Raw genomic sequence first — 12,354 nt, 5'->3', positions numbered from 1 at the left:
GACCTCGGTGGCAGAAAATCCCCTGTCCCCTCCCCAAGAATAAATGGTGTCTGAGGCCCCCAAGGCTTCCTCATTCCTGCCAGATGACCACCACCATAAACCCCATTGTATGCGTATGGGCTTTATGCGTTTCTTTACCATTTCAAAAACCTCCGAGAGGGCAGGCTGGGCGGCTGGGCTGTCCCGCCATCCTTCTGCTCTTAGGGGAATGGGAAGGCTAAGTGAGTGATGGAGCAGTGATAAGGGCACAGAGGGTCAGTGATGAGCTGGAGGAAGGGATAGCTGTGGGGGTGGTCCCACCGCTGCCACCCACGCCAAGCACCCTTGCAGTGCTTGGTGGTCTGGCAGCAGCAGCAGGAGAAGATGAGGTCCAACTAGACTCCTCTCAGCTCCTCTCCAACAAGGAGGACCACCAGGGCAGCCTTGGCCATCAGCACTGCTGATGCCAGCCTGAGCACAAGGGTGTCCCAAGCCAGGCCCGGGGACGGGTTGGGATGTCCCAAGCCCTGGTCAAAAGCTGCCCTGCCAGAGACAGATCCTTCCCGCTGCGTGCCCGGCTGCACCCTGCGGAGCACGGGGAGGGCTGGCTCCCGGCGGGGACACAGTGCCGCTGCCGCAGAGCCCCTGCCCATCCCGTCCCGCCTGCACTAGGGCAGAGCACGTGCTCCGACATGCCCAGGATGAGTTAAGCATCAGGATACGCACCCGCTGCCTACAAAATCACCCAGGGAGCTCAGCGGCACCACTTCCAGCCGGGCTCCCTTCCCTGTAGCTGTGGTTTGACAGCCAAGGGGGGCTCAGTGGGGCTGCAGCACCCATGGGTGCCCCTGAACCCTCTCCAGTCAGCCAGCTGAGGCCAAAGCCCGACTTTAGCCCTCCTCTCCGTGCTCCCTGCAGGGCTGCACCGCCACAGCCCCAGGGGGGTAGGGACTGGGGGCGCAGCACCCTGCACCCCGCAGGGCTCACCCTCCCCGCCTTGCAGCAGCCCTGGTGCTGGGGCAGGGCTACCTGTGCCATGCAAGCTGCAGGCAGATTGCTTGCAGAATTACTCTGCCAGCCTTTTGGGTTTTTTTTCTTTGTACAGGGGTTTTTATCTCCTGGTGCCTTTTACAATGTTTGCCAGGAAAAAAAAACAACAAACCACGAACCCCAACGCCACGCCTGTATGCGAGTGGCTCTGCCCTCAACAGTGCTGCCGCAACACCTGCCTCCCGCTGTCCGCGGCCAAGGGTCTGTGCGATTGCCGCTAATATAATTATAAAGCACTGGGGTTACATCCTCCCCTTACTGCCGCACGAGTAGACTTTGGCCTCTGTCTACACTTCAACGGCCTGTCCCACTCGGGGGAAGCACGTGCAGGAGGGAGCCGGGGTGCAGCTCCCTGCTCGGGTACCTGCCGCAGTGCCCCAAACGAAGGGCAGAGACAAGCCGTGCCCCATGGGAAAAGCAGGGCGAGGTGTCGGGGAGGGGGAGGCAGCATCCAGACCGCCCTCCTTGCTTCCTCCCATCTCGGCGGTGCTGGGGAAGGAGCCCGGGGTGGCTGGGGCCATGGGGGGCCCCTTCGCACCCCCCGGCTGGGGCGCGTGGCGATGGCGGAGCCCACACCTTGGTTGGTTTACCTGGAGGTGACCCGCTGGCGTGGCCACCCCTGGGGCTGGCTGGCTAACGTGTAACCACACAGAGCCCGGCTGTAAAACCGGCGGGGCTCACGCAGCGGCTGCCCCGGTTTCTGCCCTCCCGGCGGGAAGGAGGAAGTGTACACAGAAATTACAATCAAAAGTAACAGTTTTGCAGGCGGCTCTGCAAAGGGAAGGGAAGTTTAGATGCTCACAAGGGAGTAAAAGAACGGTGCTCCTCACCCTGGTTTTCTCTTTTCTCCATCATGAAAGTCTCAGGACAATCAGACTTGCTCCCCTCCCGCTCCCCAGCAAGATCCGTCAGGGCCCCAAGGCTTGTCCGCATGGGAGTAGCAACAAAATTCACCCAAATTGCTGCCGACAGCAGGTCAGAGGCTCACGGAGCCCCCGTACAAACGCGGAGGGGATGAGTTAGGGTGGCTTTCACTTCATCCATCCATGTCCATCAGAAAATAAAACTCGCCCAAGGCAGGGCAGCCATATGTCCACCTGCCTGGAAAGGAGGCTAACCTGGTCAAAATAAAGCATTTTTAATACATATATTTCATTAATTTAAATTATTTTTTGGAGTCTCTGCACACAGAGAAGCACCCAGTGACTCTACCTCTTAATTAAAAAGGGAGGACAGAAAAACTAACACATTTCCATTTGTTCCTCTGCATTTTTCAGGGTTTTGAATACCAACAACACAACCTGTCCCCCCTGTCGTCCCCCCCAAATCTGATAGAAACATTTACTGCAGGGCCGGGGGACCTGCACGCAGACGATCAGTGCCTCCACTGCCACAACCAGGTGTGCCACCGTTGCAGGGGGAGCAAATAATTCAGCTTCTCAAAGTGCAAAAGGCATCACAGTGCCTATGACATAGCACATAACTTTTTTGCCACTATTATTAGCACTGCCGTAAGGAAAAAAGCAATGCTAGTAACAGCAGGCACAGCATGCTCCCCTCCTCAGTGGGCTCTCCCCTGTGCTCAGCTCCTCATCTATCCCGAGACCTCCGGCCGACAGTGTGCGGACACACGCGCACACCCGCACTCGCCAGCCGCACACTCACAGCCCCCTGGCCCAGGACCAGGCGTGCCAGGGACGGTGGCCGGGCACCAGGCTCAGCTCCCCGCGCAGCACCCAGGGAGGCCAGGGCTGGGCTTTCTGGGGCGAATTCCTAACGGCAGTGCTGGCAACCTCCTCCAGTGGCTTCACGGAGCAGAAAGGAACTCGGTTTAGGTTGGGTTCCAGCTTTTTTTTTTTTTAATTTATTTCCAATTGAGGTAGCGGAGCCATTGTGTCTCGGTGGAGTGCTCCGGGTGTGTGCAAACGCACCCGCACGAGCACACACGCCAGCACGTGCATGCCTGCTCAGGAGGAAGAGCTGGCTCTGCAAAGAGGGAAGGACAGCTAGCTTACCAAAACCCCTGGGAAAAAAAACTGAAAGCTTTGTGAAAACACACCTTTGGGATTATTTTTTAATTAGAATTATTTTCTTGTTTGCAGTTTGATAAGAGAGATTGCTTCCTCATGTTACACAGGAGAAATGGAGTGGCAGAAGGGCTGTGTTTCAGGCTACAAGCCTAGAAATGGGCTCAGTACAAACTTTAACTCCATCCCCTGACATATTTTGCAGGATTTTCTGCAGGCTTTAGTGCTACTGGTGACCTGCTAAGGCAAGCCATGACTGAGCACTGCGTTTTATGGATTCTCTGGCAGGTAATATAGGATTGACCTGACTCTGCTATCCCTTCCCTTCATGGGATGCTACCTGGCTCAGTGTCACCACCCATTACACAAAAGCTTAGCCAGAACCCCTCTGCATCTGCCAAAATGGCTGGAAGAGGCAAATAAACGGGGCAGTCTTACGGAGACAGGACCTGCAATGCAGCTGTACCAAGGAGGCTGGCAAATGCCTGTGTAAGACATGTAAGAGAGGAAGGAGGAGGTGGATGAGGCACAGAGGTTGCACAAGCTTCATTAGCTCCAGGAACCAGGATAAAAATGCCCCCTAAGCATTGACTTCAGATTTGTTATCCAAGATCACCATAGAGATCTGAGCTGTTTGCCCAGGGGGAAAATGGCCTTCAGGTTTTCAGTTTCCTTCACATGTGAGTCAACCCTTCCCTGACTGGTGCTCAAATCCGACTCCACAAGACAACGTGTGCCGCTACACCCAGACCAGCAAAGGAGGAACCAAGGCACAGGAAAGAGGGCATCAAAGAAAGGCATGGGCAAAACACACCAGGAACCAGCTAGCGGCAGCCAAGGCGTTTGTTTGAGGAAACCTCATGTAGAGAGCAACCAGCAGAGGCAGCAAAGCAAGAGGCTCTCTGGAGCAACATTTCTCTCAGCACAAACTCACCCTCTGCCTCACTCTTATTTTGAGAGCATCAGCAATGCAGCTCGTCTCCTTGTGAGGAGCTACCATCACCTTGCCGGTTGTGCACACCCGTCGGCCCCACAAGACATCTCTGCAACAGGCCTGGGCCGGTCAAGGTTGTGTTTGTTGTGGGGAACCCTGAAATCTCCTTCTCTCTCGCCCTTCTGCCATCTGCTAACTACAGAGGCTTTTTGCAGCAGTATTACTGCTGAGTGCTCTTGCTTCCCTCCTCCATCACCCTCACTTCCCTGCCTCTGCAGCGTGCCTCTTGCCGGGCTTACCCAACCTGGCTGGAAAAGTGTTCAGAAAAAGGAAACTGGGCTTTTACCCACTGCGGCTGCTGCAGGGTTTGAAGCCAGGCCCAGGTGCTAACCTGGCCCATGGCTGGGCCTTCCCTGGACAGGCTCACAGGCACAGGAAGGAGGCAGCCACTCAAAGCAGAAAAGCAGGGAAGGCGAGCACTTCAGTGGTACCTAGGCTCTGGGAGGGAAGGGAGGAGAGCAGGAACACCTGAATGACCATGGAAGAAACTCCAAACTGAAATCACAGCCCGAACATTCCCTGCCCAGGGTTTTAGCCCCTCAAGTGATTAATGCCAAGCTTGGGTAGAGGCATTCAGCTTCCAGCTGGGGTGAGCTGCACCCTTCCGCGGTGCCAAGGGCGCAGCGCTGGCTCACATCCACCGTGCATCTGGCTCGACCCTGTTCTTGGCACTCCAGTGGCCTTGGACACGTTACAAGCACTTATGCATAAGTCTTAATAACAGTAAACACACCGACGTGAGCAAACTATTAGACTCAATTGAAATATTATCATTCCCACTAATTTTGCCTTTCATTTTAATCACATTCATTCAGCAGAAAGATGAAAAAGATTACAGAAAGGACAGATTAACTTCACACATTTGGTTTTCCTCTTCCACCCCAGATGGGGCTGGGGTTGCAACCCTGCTACCCCCTCACAGCAGCTCCTCTGTAACTCTGTCTAAGCACTTCCTGGAGATAGCTGAGCCTGGTTTTGAGACACAGAGTGCAGTACCTGCTGAGGCTGAGATTCCTTGTGTCCCACCATCCTGCCTGGCAGCAAGCTGTGGCAGATGCTCAGAGAAAAAAGTACAGGAAGGAATTGGGAATAAGCCTACACCTTTCACAGTAAACCTCCCACCTTCCCATTCATTTGTGGTTTAAGGAGTTCATGAGACAAAAGCAGCATCCAGACATCAAGAGCACTCCCGGAATTTGTACAGGTCCTTTCTGAATCCATGGGTAAGTTCAGCTTCTGTAGTACCAGGGACAATGACTTCCACAACTCACTCACACATGGCACGATGTTCTTTTTGCTTGCTTTAATGGTGCTACCCACAGACCCACTGGTTACCCCTGGCCTGTGGGAAATGGTGAACGACTGTACCCTTCAGGGTTTTACAGGCCTTGTGGTATATCCCCATTTCCCCATTAGACGTCCTTTTGTTTGACACATTTTCTAAGTCACTCCTCTGCACCTCTGATATGCTCATTTGGGTGGTAACGCAGCAGATAGTGACTGCTGACAAGTTCCCTGCTTTTCGGGAGTGTGACCTGAGCCTCTGACTGCTCCACAGTAGCCAGGGGAAGTTTGCTTTAAAGTGTTACAGGGTGAAAGTGCCCTGAACGGCTGGAGTCCTCCAGCTGAAGCCTGAAGCGCATCTGAACATGGTGGATCAAAGTCATTCATGATAGCCATCTGTTGCCCTCACACGGGAGCACTGGGAACATAAATTTTTCCCTGTCTGTAAAGTGCTCAGATACTCTAGTGAGGAGGTGCCAGGGAAAAGCCCCAGGGAGAGGAATAATTCTGTCTTCAGAGTGCGAAAAACTGCCAAACACGAGGCCTAAGGCCACACACTGAACAATGAGAAGAAACCGAACAATTGAAGCGCTGCTTTCGCCAGCTGCTTGTCCTGGGCAATTTGGGTTTTCTGGGCAAGGGAAGCGCAGAACTGGAGGTCTTCACACAATAAAAGCAAAAATCTTTCTTGAACTCTGAAGAAAACTCCTTTTGTTTGTTTTCCAGAGTTGCAAGCCCACTGGAAACGCAAGAGCAGGGCGGCGGGCAGCTCCGGTAGAGAACAGCCCCCCGGGAAAGGCTCCGGCAGGCACGGACGGGCCGGCCGCCCTCCACCCTCCGGGGCTCCCCCGGTGGCGCCGTCAGTGGGCGAGGGCCCCGCTTTACCCGCCCACACCGGCGCTTCTGGCCCGAGGGCCGCAGGCGCCCGGCCGGGGCAGGGCGAGGGGCTGGGCCCAGCGGGGCAGGCGATGCCAGCGCTGCCCGCAGGACCCCTGCCCGCCACCCGGCCGGGCCGCGCCTCGCCTCAGCCCTCAGGTACACGACGAGGCCGCGGGCCGCTCCCCGCCGCAGGCCCGGGGCCGGCCCGTGGGTCGCGAAGGCGCCCCAATCCCCGGGCAGAAGAGCCGGGGAGCCCCGGGGGGCGGCGGGGGACAGCGCTCCGGCCGCCTTCGCCTCACCCGCCGCCGCGGAGCAGCGGCCCGGCCCTATCGCCCCGCGGCAGGGGACGGGACGGGGCATCGCTCGGCCCGGCCCGGCCCCGCATCGGCGGTCGGTTGCTCTGGGCTGGCTCGAGGCGCTCGGCGCTCGGCTGGGGGCGGGGCTCTCCTCCTCTCCGCTGCCCCCCCCCCGCCCCGCCCGGCCCGGCCCTTCCCCCCGCGGCGAGCAGGCGGCTCGGGCACGCGCCGCCCGCCCCGCCGTCGCCGGCCATGTCGAGGAGCTCCCGGGCGGTGCTGGCCGTTACCGCGCTGCTCTCCGCCGCCACCGTGGCGGCCGTGCACGTCCAGCAGCGGTGGGAGCGGGAGGTGAGTGGGCCCCGCCGCGGGTGGGGGTGGGGGCGGAGGGGAAGGGGCGAGAGGGGCCCCAGGCCCCGCCCCCACGCCCCAGGCCCCGCCCCCGGCAGGGCAGGCCCCGGCCCCGCCCCTCACCTGAGGCCTGGCCCGAGGTGTCAGGCCGGGGCCCCGCCCTCACCTGGCGCCCCACCCCTGCGCGCCCCAAACCCCGCCCCTCGCACCCTGCCCGGTCCGGGCGCCGCAGCCTCCCCACGTGGCTCAGCCCTCGCCCTGCCTGCCCGCAGCGCCCTGCCTGCCCGCAGCGCCCTGCCTGCCCGCCTGCCTGCCCTCCTGCCCGCCCTGCCCGCCTGCCTGCCCGCCCTGCCCGCCTGCCTGCCCGCCCTCCTGGCCGCAGCGCCCTGCCTGCCTGCCCCCCCTGCCCGCCTGCCTGCCCTCCTGCCTGCCCTGCCCGCCTGCCTGCCCTCCTGCCTGCAGCGCCCTGTCTGCCTGCCTGCCCTCCTGCCCGCAGCATCCTGCCCGCCTGCCCACCTTCCTGCCTGCCTGCAGCGCCCTGCCTGCCTGCCCTCCTGCCCTCACTGCCCTGCCCCTGCCTGCACCCAAAGACAGGCCTTATGTGCCCGGCAGGGAGCTGGGTCCCCACTGCCGCCTTCTGTGCCCTGCCTGAAAGTGGGGGCTTCAGGCACTCGGGTGCGCCCAGCCCAGAGCTCAGGGGCTGGAGCGGTGCCTGCACAGCGGTGCCCTGCTGGCACTGCCTCCCCTGCTCTGCCCCTGGCATTTCTCTCCCCAGGAACTACCCCTTCCCCACCTTTTCCTGCCCTGGCATTGGCCTTTCCATGCTCATGTAGCTGCTTATCCCGTCCCTTATCCGTCAGGGGTGAGTAGCAGCTAGGAGCTCCAGGGTGAGGTAGGACAGGCTCAGCAGAGGCTGACTCCTCGCCCTCTGCAGCAGCTGGGGTGTGGGGGTGCAGGGAGGTTGTCATCCTGCACATGCTGGGCCCAAGGGCACTGCCCTGGCAGCGTTCCCAGGACTCTGCCCTGTCCGGCCAAGCTCTCCCACTGGTGCCTGTCCCTCTGGCAATGCCTGTGCTGTGCTGTCCCTGAGCCGCACAGGTGCCTGCCGCTGAAGGGCAAGCAGCGCGGTGCTGTGCCGTGCAGCCTGCCCTGGCTCCCTTTGGCGCTGGCAGCTCAGGCCGAGTGCGAGCTAACAGAAACACCAGGTGATAATTAAATGGGGAAGTTTTCCGTGCTACATTTACCAAATTCAGGTAATTCCTGGCAGGCACCCTGTGTGCGAGGGAGCCCCACAGCCGAAAGTGTTGGGTCACACAATGGTGAGGCCCTATACAAAGAAGTCCTGCCCAGGACTGGCGGTTGTGTGATTGCAGAATGGGTATGTTGTGTGACAGAAGTTTGGGCAAGGAGTGTGCTGGTTTGAACCCTGCCGATGAGCCAGTTGGATACTGATGTGAGGGCACACATCTGGTTTTTCCTCCCTTATTTAGAAAAAAAATATCTAGAAAATGCACACAAAAAAAGCCTATGTTAAATGACTGTTGTTAAAAGTCTGAAGTTACCAAACACCCGAGTTCAAGTTGCTAGTCCATACCCCAGCTCAGCCAGCTGTTGCATGGGCTTTATGATGCAGTCTGTAATTACAGAATTACATTTTTTTCCCTCAAGAGATCGTCTCTGTCAGTGCTTGAGAATGATGGGCCTTGGAGGAGGAGACTGATGTGGTAAGGAAAGAGGCAGGTTAATTTGTGCAGAAGTTGGAAAACACTGGCCCAGGCTGTAGTAGCAAAAAGAGGAAGGCTGGTCTCTTGGAGTGGCAACAGGGAATGGCTCTGCATTTGCCAGAGCTGACATAATGTGCGGGTTAGATCACTTAAACTCGGACTTTTGTAGGTGGTTGCTAGCTAATTCAGTGTGCCTGCCTTGAGCCACCGAAGGTCTGGCAGGAATATGTGTTCAGTGCTCCTAAACTACAGCTGGAGCAAATGGGAGCTGTACTTTGAGCATGTGCTGCAGGACAACGCATGCTCTCCAAAAAAAATCACCCTTAGGTGTTTCAGTGAGACACCTAAACTTAATGGGTGTTTTTGACTTTGATTTTTGGCTGATCTCTCTCCTTCATCTCATAGAGAGGCTGTGAAAATAAATTGTTTACAAAACACCCATATTCTGTAGGGGTAACAGGCATAAAACAGTCTATGGGTGAATGAGTAATGCCACTGTCAGAGTGGGTTCTACGTATTCGGGCAACAGGCTGAACAAGGAATGTGAAACTCAACACCCAAGTTCCTGGTCAGGATCCTAAACACTGAGTACCTGGTCAGGATCTGCGCTGAGCCAGCCAGCGGTCCCCTGGTATGTAGAGACCGCGTTGTAACTCATGTGCAAATCATGGGTAAATTAAGGGCGCAACTCCCAAGTTTACAGTGTGCATTCTACCAGTGCGTATGTCTCTAGTAAAAGGGGTGGTGGATCAGCTGATGAGTTGATATGGTTAATGCCCTCTGGTCACGCCGTGTATTTCTACGGATACCAGGAGGAAAACCAGGAGGAAAACGGGGACTTGCCACCCTTTGCCTGTTCTCCTTGCTGTAGCTCCTTGCTGTTCCTGTTGCTCCTTGCTGTAGCTGTTGCTCAGTTTGCAAAATAATGTTAAATTGTTTTGGTTTTACACCTCAGGTCACTGCTGCAAGCCTCTGCCCGGGTCTCCCTAGGTCTCCCACATAAGACAGCAGTGGGCAGCTTTCTTCCCATGTGTCCGTTGTAACTTGCTGTCTCTGCTGTTGGGCTGCCAGCAGATAGGCAGTTTTGCTGAGTGTCCTAGAGATGGAGGGGTCAAAGGATCCAGCTGGTCAGCAACAAAACCTTTTGGGAGTGTTGGGGGACAGATCCAGTATCTATTCTTTGCTGTCCTTCCTAACGCTGGGCCTGGGCACAGCCTGTGAGCTCTGCATGGGGAACTCATGAGCTCATAGGTGCCTGTGTACCTGTGGGGATGGATTTGCAAACCAGTCCCCTAGAATTAGAGGTTGATCTCCCCCAAAAGCTGAATCTGATGCTAATCTGTTGCTGTTTGCAGGGCTATTAGCATTCCTCAAGATGCTGCTGTTGCAGAAATGAAGCCTTACTACTTGTAGATTATTTTTTTTTCAGCAATGAGTTTAACTTAATTTTAAATTGCTATTCAGAAGCACTAAGGCTCAAAGCTTATCTTTTATAAATGAAATCTGAGATTTTCTCTTTATAATTCTTCACGTTCAAGTCAGGGAATGTAATGGAAATAAGTAACGTGGATATTCTGCAGTCCTGGTGTAGGGATTATTTCGGGTTTATCTTTATACAGGCTAATAAATTTTTGACTTTTATAAATTAATATGCCAGGCACAAAGTGATTTGAGCTTGTGCACATTTAACTAAACTGATGCAGAAGACCAGCAGGCCTAACTTCTGAGAACAGAGGAAGGTGACATTAACTTTTTCATGGCTTTTTGTCACTCGTGATACTCAAATTATAAAGGTGTCTTCTCCAAACTGTGCATTTTCAAACTAAATGCATTGCAGAATAGCTGTGTTTTGTGAAGGAAAAAGAATGACATTCCTGATGTAATTGTTCAGTTACAGCGTATTTCCCCACATTTTTTGTTTATTTTTATTAACTAACAGTAATGAGATAATAAATTTATGAACATTGTCTTTAGCGATTACTAATCTGTAACCAGAATTCAGCTGATGGAAGCTGATGGGAAGGATTAGATTAATTTCCAGGGAGAGCTTTGATTATTGGCTGACATACGTGTCTGTGCTTTTTCTTAGCAAGATAAAATATTTCTTAAACAAAACCGTTCTATTTTAATCTTGACAGGAGAAATAATTGCCTTGGAAATGTGCAGTTATTGGCATTCTAGGTGAGGAGTAAAACCCTGTGAGAACTTGTCAAATAATAATCACAAACATCTAAAATGACTTCAGGGTCAGCTTTCAAATGAATTATTTGCAGGTGCATTTTGGCATCATTCAAACAGGTCAAATAAATTATTCATCTTTTTTTGCCATTAGGCTAAATAATTTATTCATATCTCCAGTATCCAGTGGCTAACCTTGGTACCTGTGAAACCTTTCTCATTCCTGAGTCCAAGCTGAGCATGAGTTGGTAAATTAGGCACGTAGATAATGCTTTAACTAAATTTAACTTTTAACTGAAGGTTCTCATCTTTAGTTGAGCTAAAACATGACTGTGATCACACAGCTTGATTCAGACGTGAGCTAGGGTTGGCCCTCAACAACTGTTTCATGTTTTTACTCATTTATAATATTTTTGTCCTTGGGTATCGTATTTTCTGATAAGCTTGTGACTATTGCTTTGAAATCTAGTAAGTGTCTGAATATCTAAAAACATATCACCTGCCTGAGGAGGCCAAGCCAAACCACCAAAGTGAACTGGGGATCCCATGTTCTTCTTTGCCATAGCACTTGTCTTTGGTTAGCCTGCTCAGGGAGTTAAATTGGCAGAGAATATGTCGTGCTTTGTGAAGGAGAGAAAAAGAGAGTTGTTTTCTGCTGGCTGAGCTGTCTGACCCTGGGGTGGGATAAGCAGTGCAGGGAGCGTGGGAGGGATGGCAGCAGCACCGGCTTTGGTCCGTTGAAGTTGCCAGAGAACTGTATCTCAGCTGTATGTCATGTATACAATCAGTTAAACGCTTCATATGGTCCTGTTTCCTTCCAGAGTTAGCATCAGCATTGCCATCTCCTCCATCCTGTGTCTGATCTCATCACCCCTCCACTGACATCACTCTGCTGCCTCACCTGTCCTGAGAGGTGCACATTTGGAGTAGAGCCACTGGTTCCCAGCTGATCCCTCCCCTTTGTCACCAAATCCTCTCCAAGCAGAGAAGTTTGGGGGGGGTTAATTCCATTTGGTAAAGGTTTAAAGCAGAGGTAACAGGATTTTATAGATAATGTCAATCCTGCATGGCATGGGAATTACAGGTACTTAGCATTTATTTGTGTGAGAGCTTTACTGCTTAGTAATCTCACCCATCTGAAGTGCTTACAAATAAAGCACTTTTTGGTGTAGTATCATAAACTTGATATCGGTTATATGCTCCTGCAGTTTTAGATTCAAACCATGTTAGGTGGCTGTATCTACAGGTGGTGGCAGAGAACTTGCAAAGGCAGCATGGAGAACAGCCCTGCAGGAGGGATTAATCCTGGAGCCTGGGTGGGGATGAATCACATACAGCATCCAACAGGCTGTGATAAACCCTGTCCCTTTGTTTTCAGAGGCTGCACAGTGGAGTTCTCAGAGATCTTGAGCGACAAAGTCAGAAAAAGGAGAATATTCGCCTGCTAGAAGAGCAGATTGCTTTGACAAAGCACCTTATGGAAGAAAGAGACAAGGCACTAATGGAAAAAAGGTCCCAGCAGTCCTAGGCACAAACCTGGGTCGTTAGAGGTTTGATTAAAGATCCTGATATCTAACTGCTTGCAAATATTTCAG

General features: G+C 53.8%; 1 protein-coding gene across 2 annotated transcripts; it reads left to right on the top strand.

The window, feature by feature from the left end:
- The first annotated feature begins 4,838 nt into the window (after positions 1 to 4,838).
- Positions 4,839 to 12,315, top strand: LOC119155916 (protein PET117 homolog, mitochondrial). Of its 2 annotated transcripts, XM_037405019.1 has the most exons (3): positions 4,839 to 6,857; positions 8,526 to 8,581; positions 12,138 to 12,225. In XM_037405019.1, coding segments are annotated over exons 1-3 (612 nt in total). In that variant the 5' UTR covers positions 4,839 to 6,302; the 3' UTR covers positions 12,139 to 12,225. The 2 variants fall into 2 exon arrangements, with proteins under 2 accessions (XP_037260916.1, XP_037260914.1); XM_037405017.1 differs by lacking the exon at positions 8,526 to 8,581 and having other exon boundaries at positions 6,674 to 6,857; positions 12,138 to 12,315.
- The last annotated feature ends 39 nt before the right edge of the window (positions 12,316 to 12,354 follow it).

Source organism: Falco rusticolus, chromosome 12 (genome assembly GCF_015220075.1).
Source record: "Falco rusticolus isolate bFalRus1 chromosome 12, bFalRus1.pri, whole genome shotgun sequence".
Lineage (NCBI taxonomy): Eukaryota > Metazoa > Chordata > Aves > Falconiformes > Falconidae > Falco > Falco rusticolus.
Note: the sequence above shows the minus strand (reverse complement) of the source record. Positions and strands in the feature narration are given on the sequence as shown.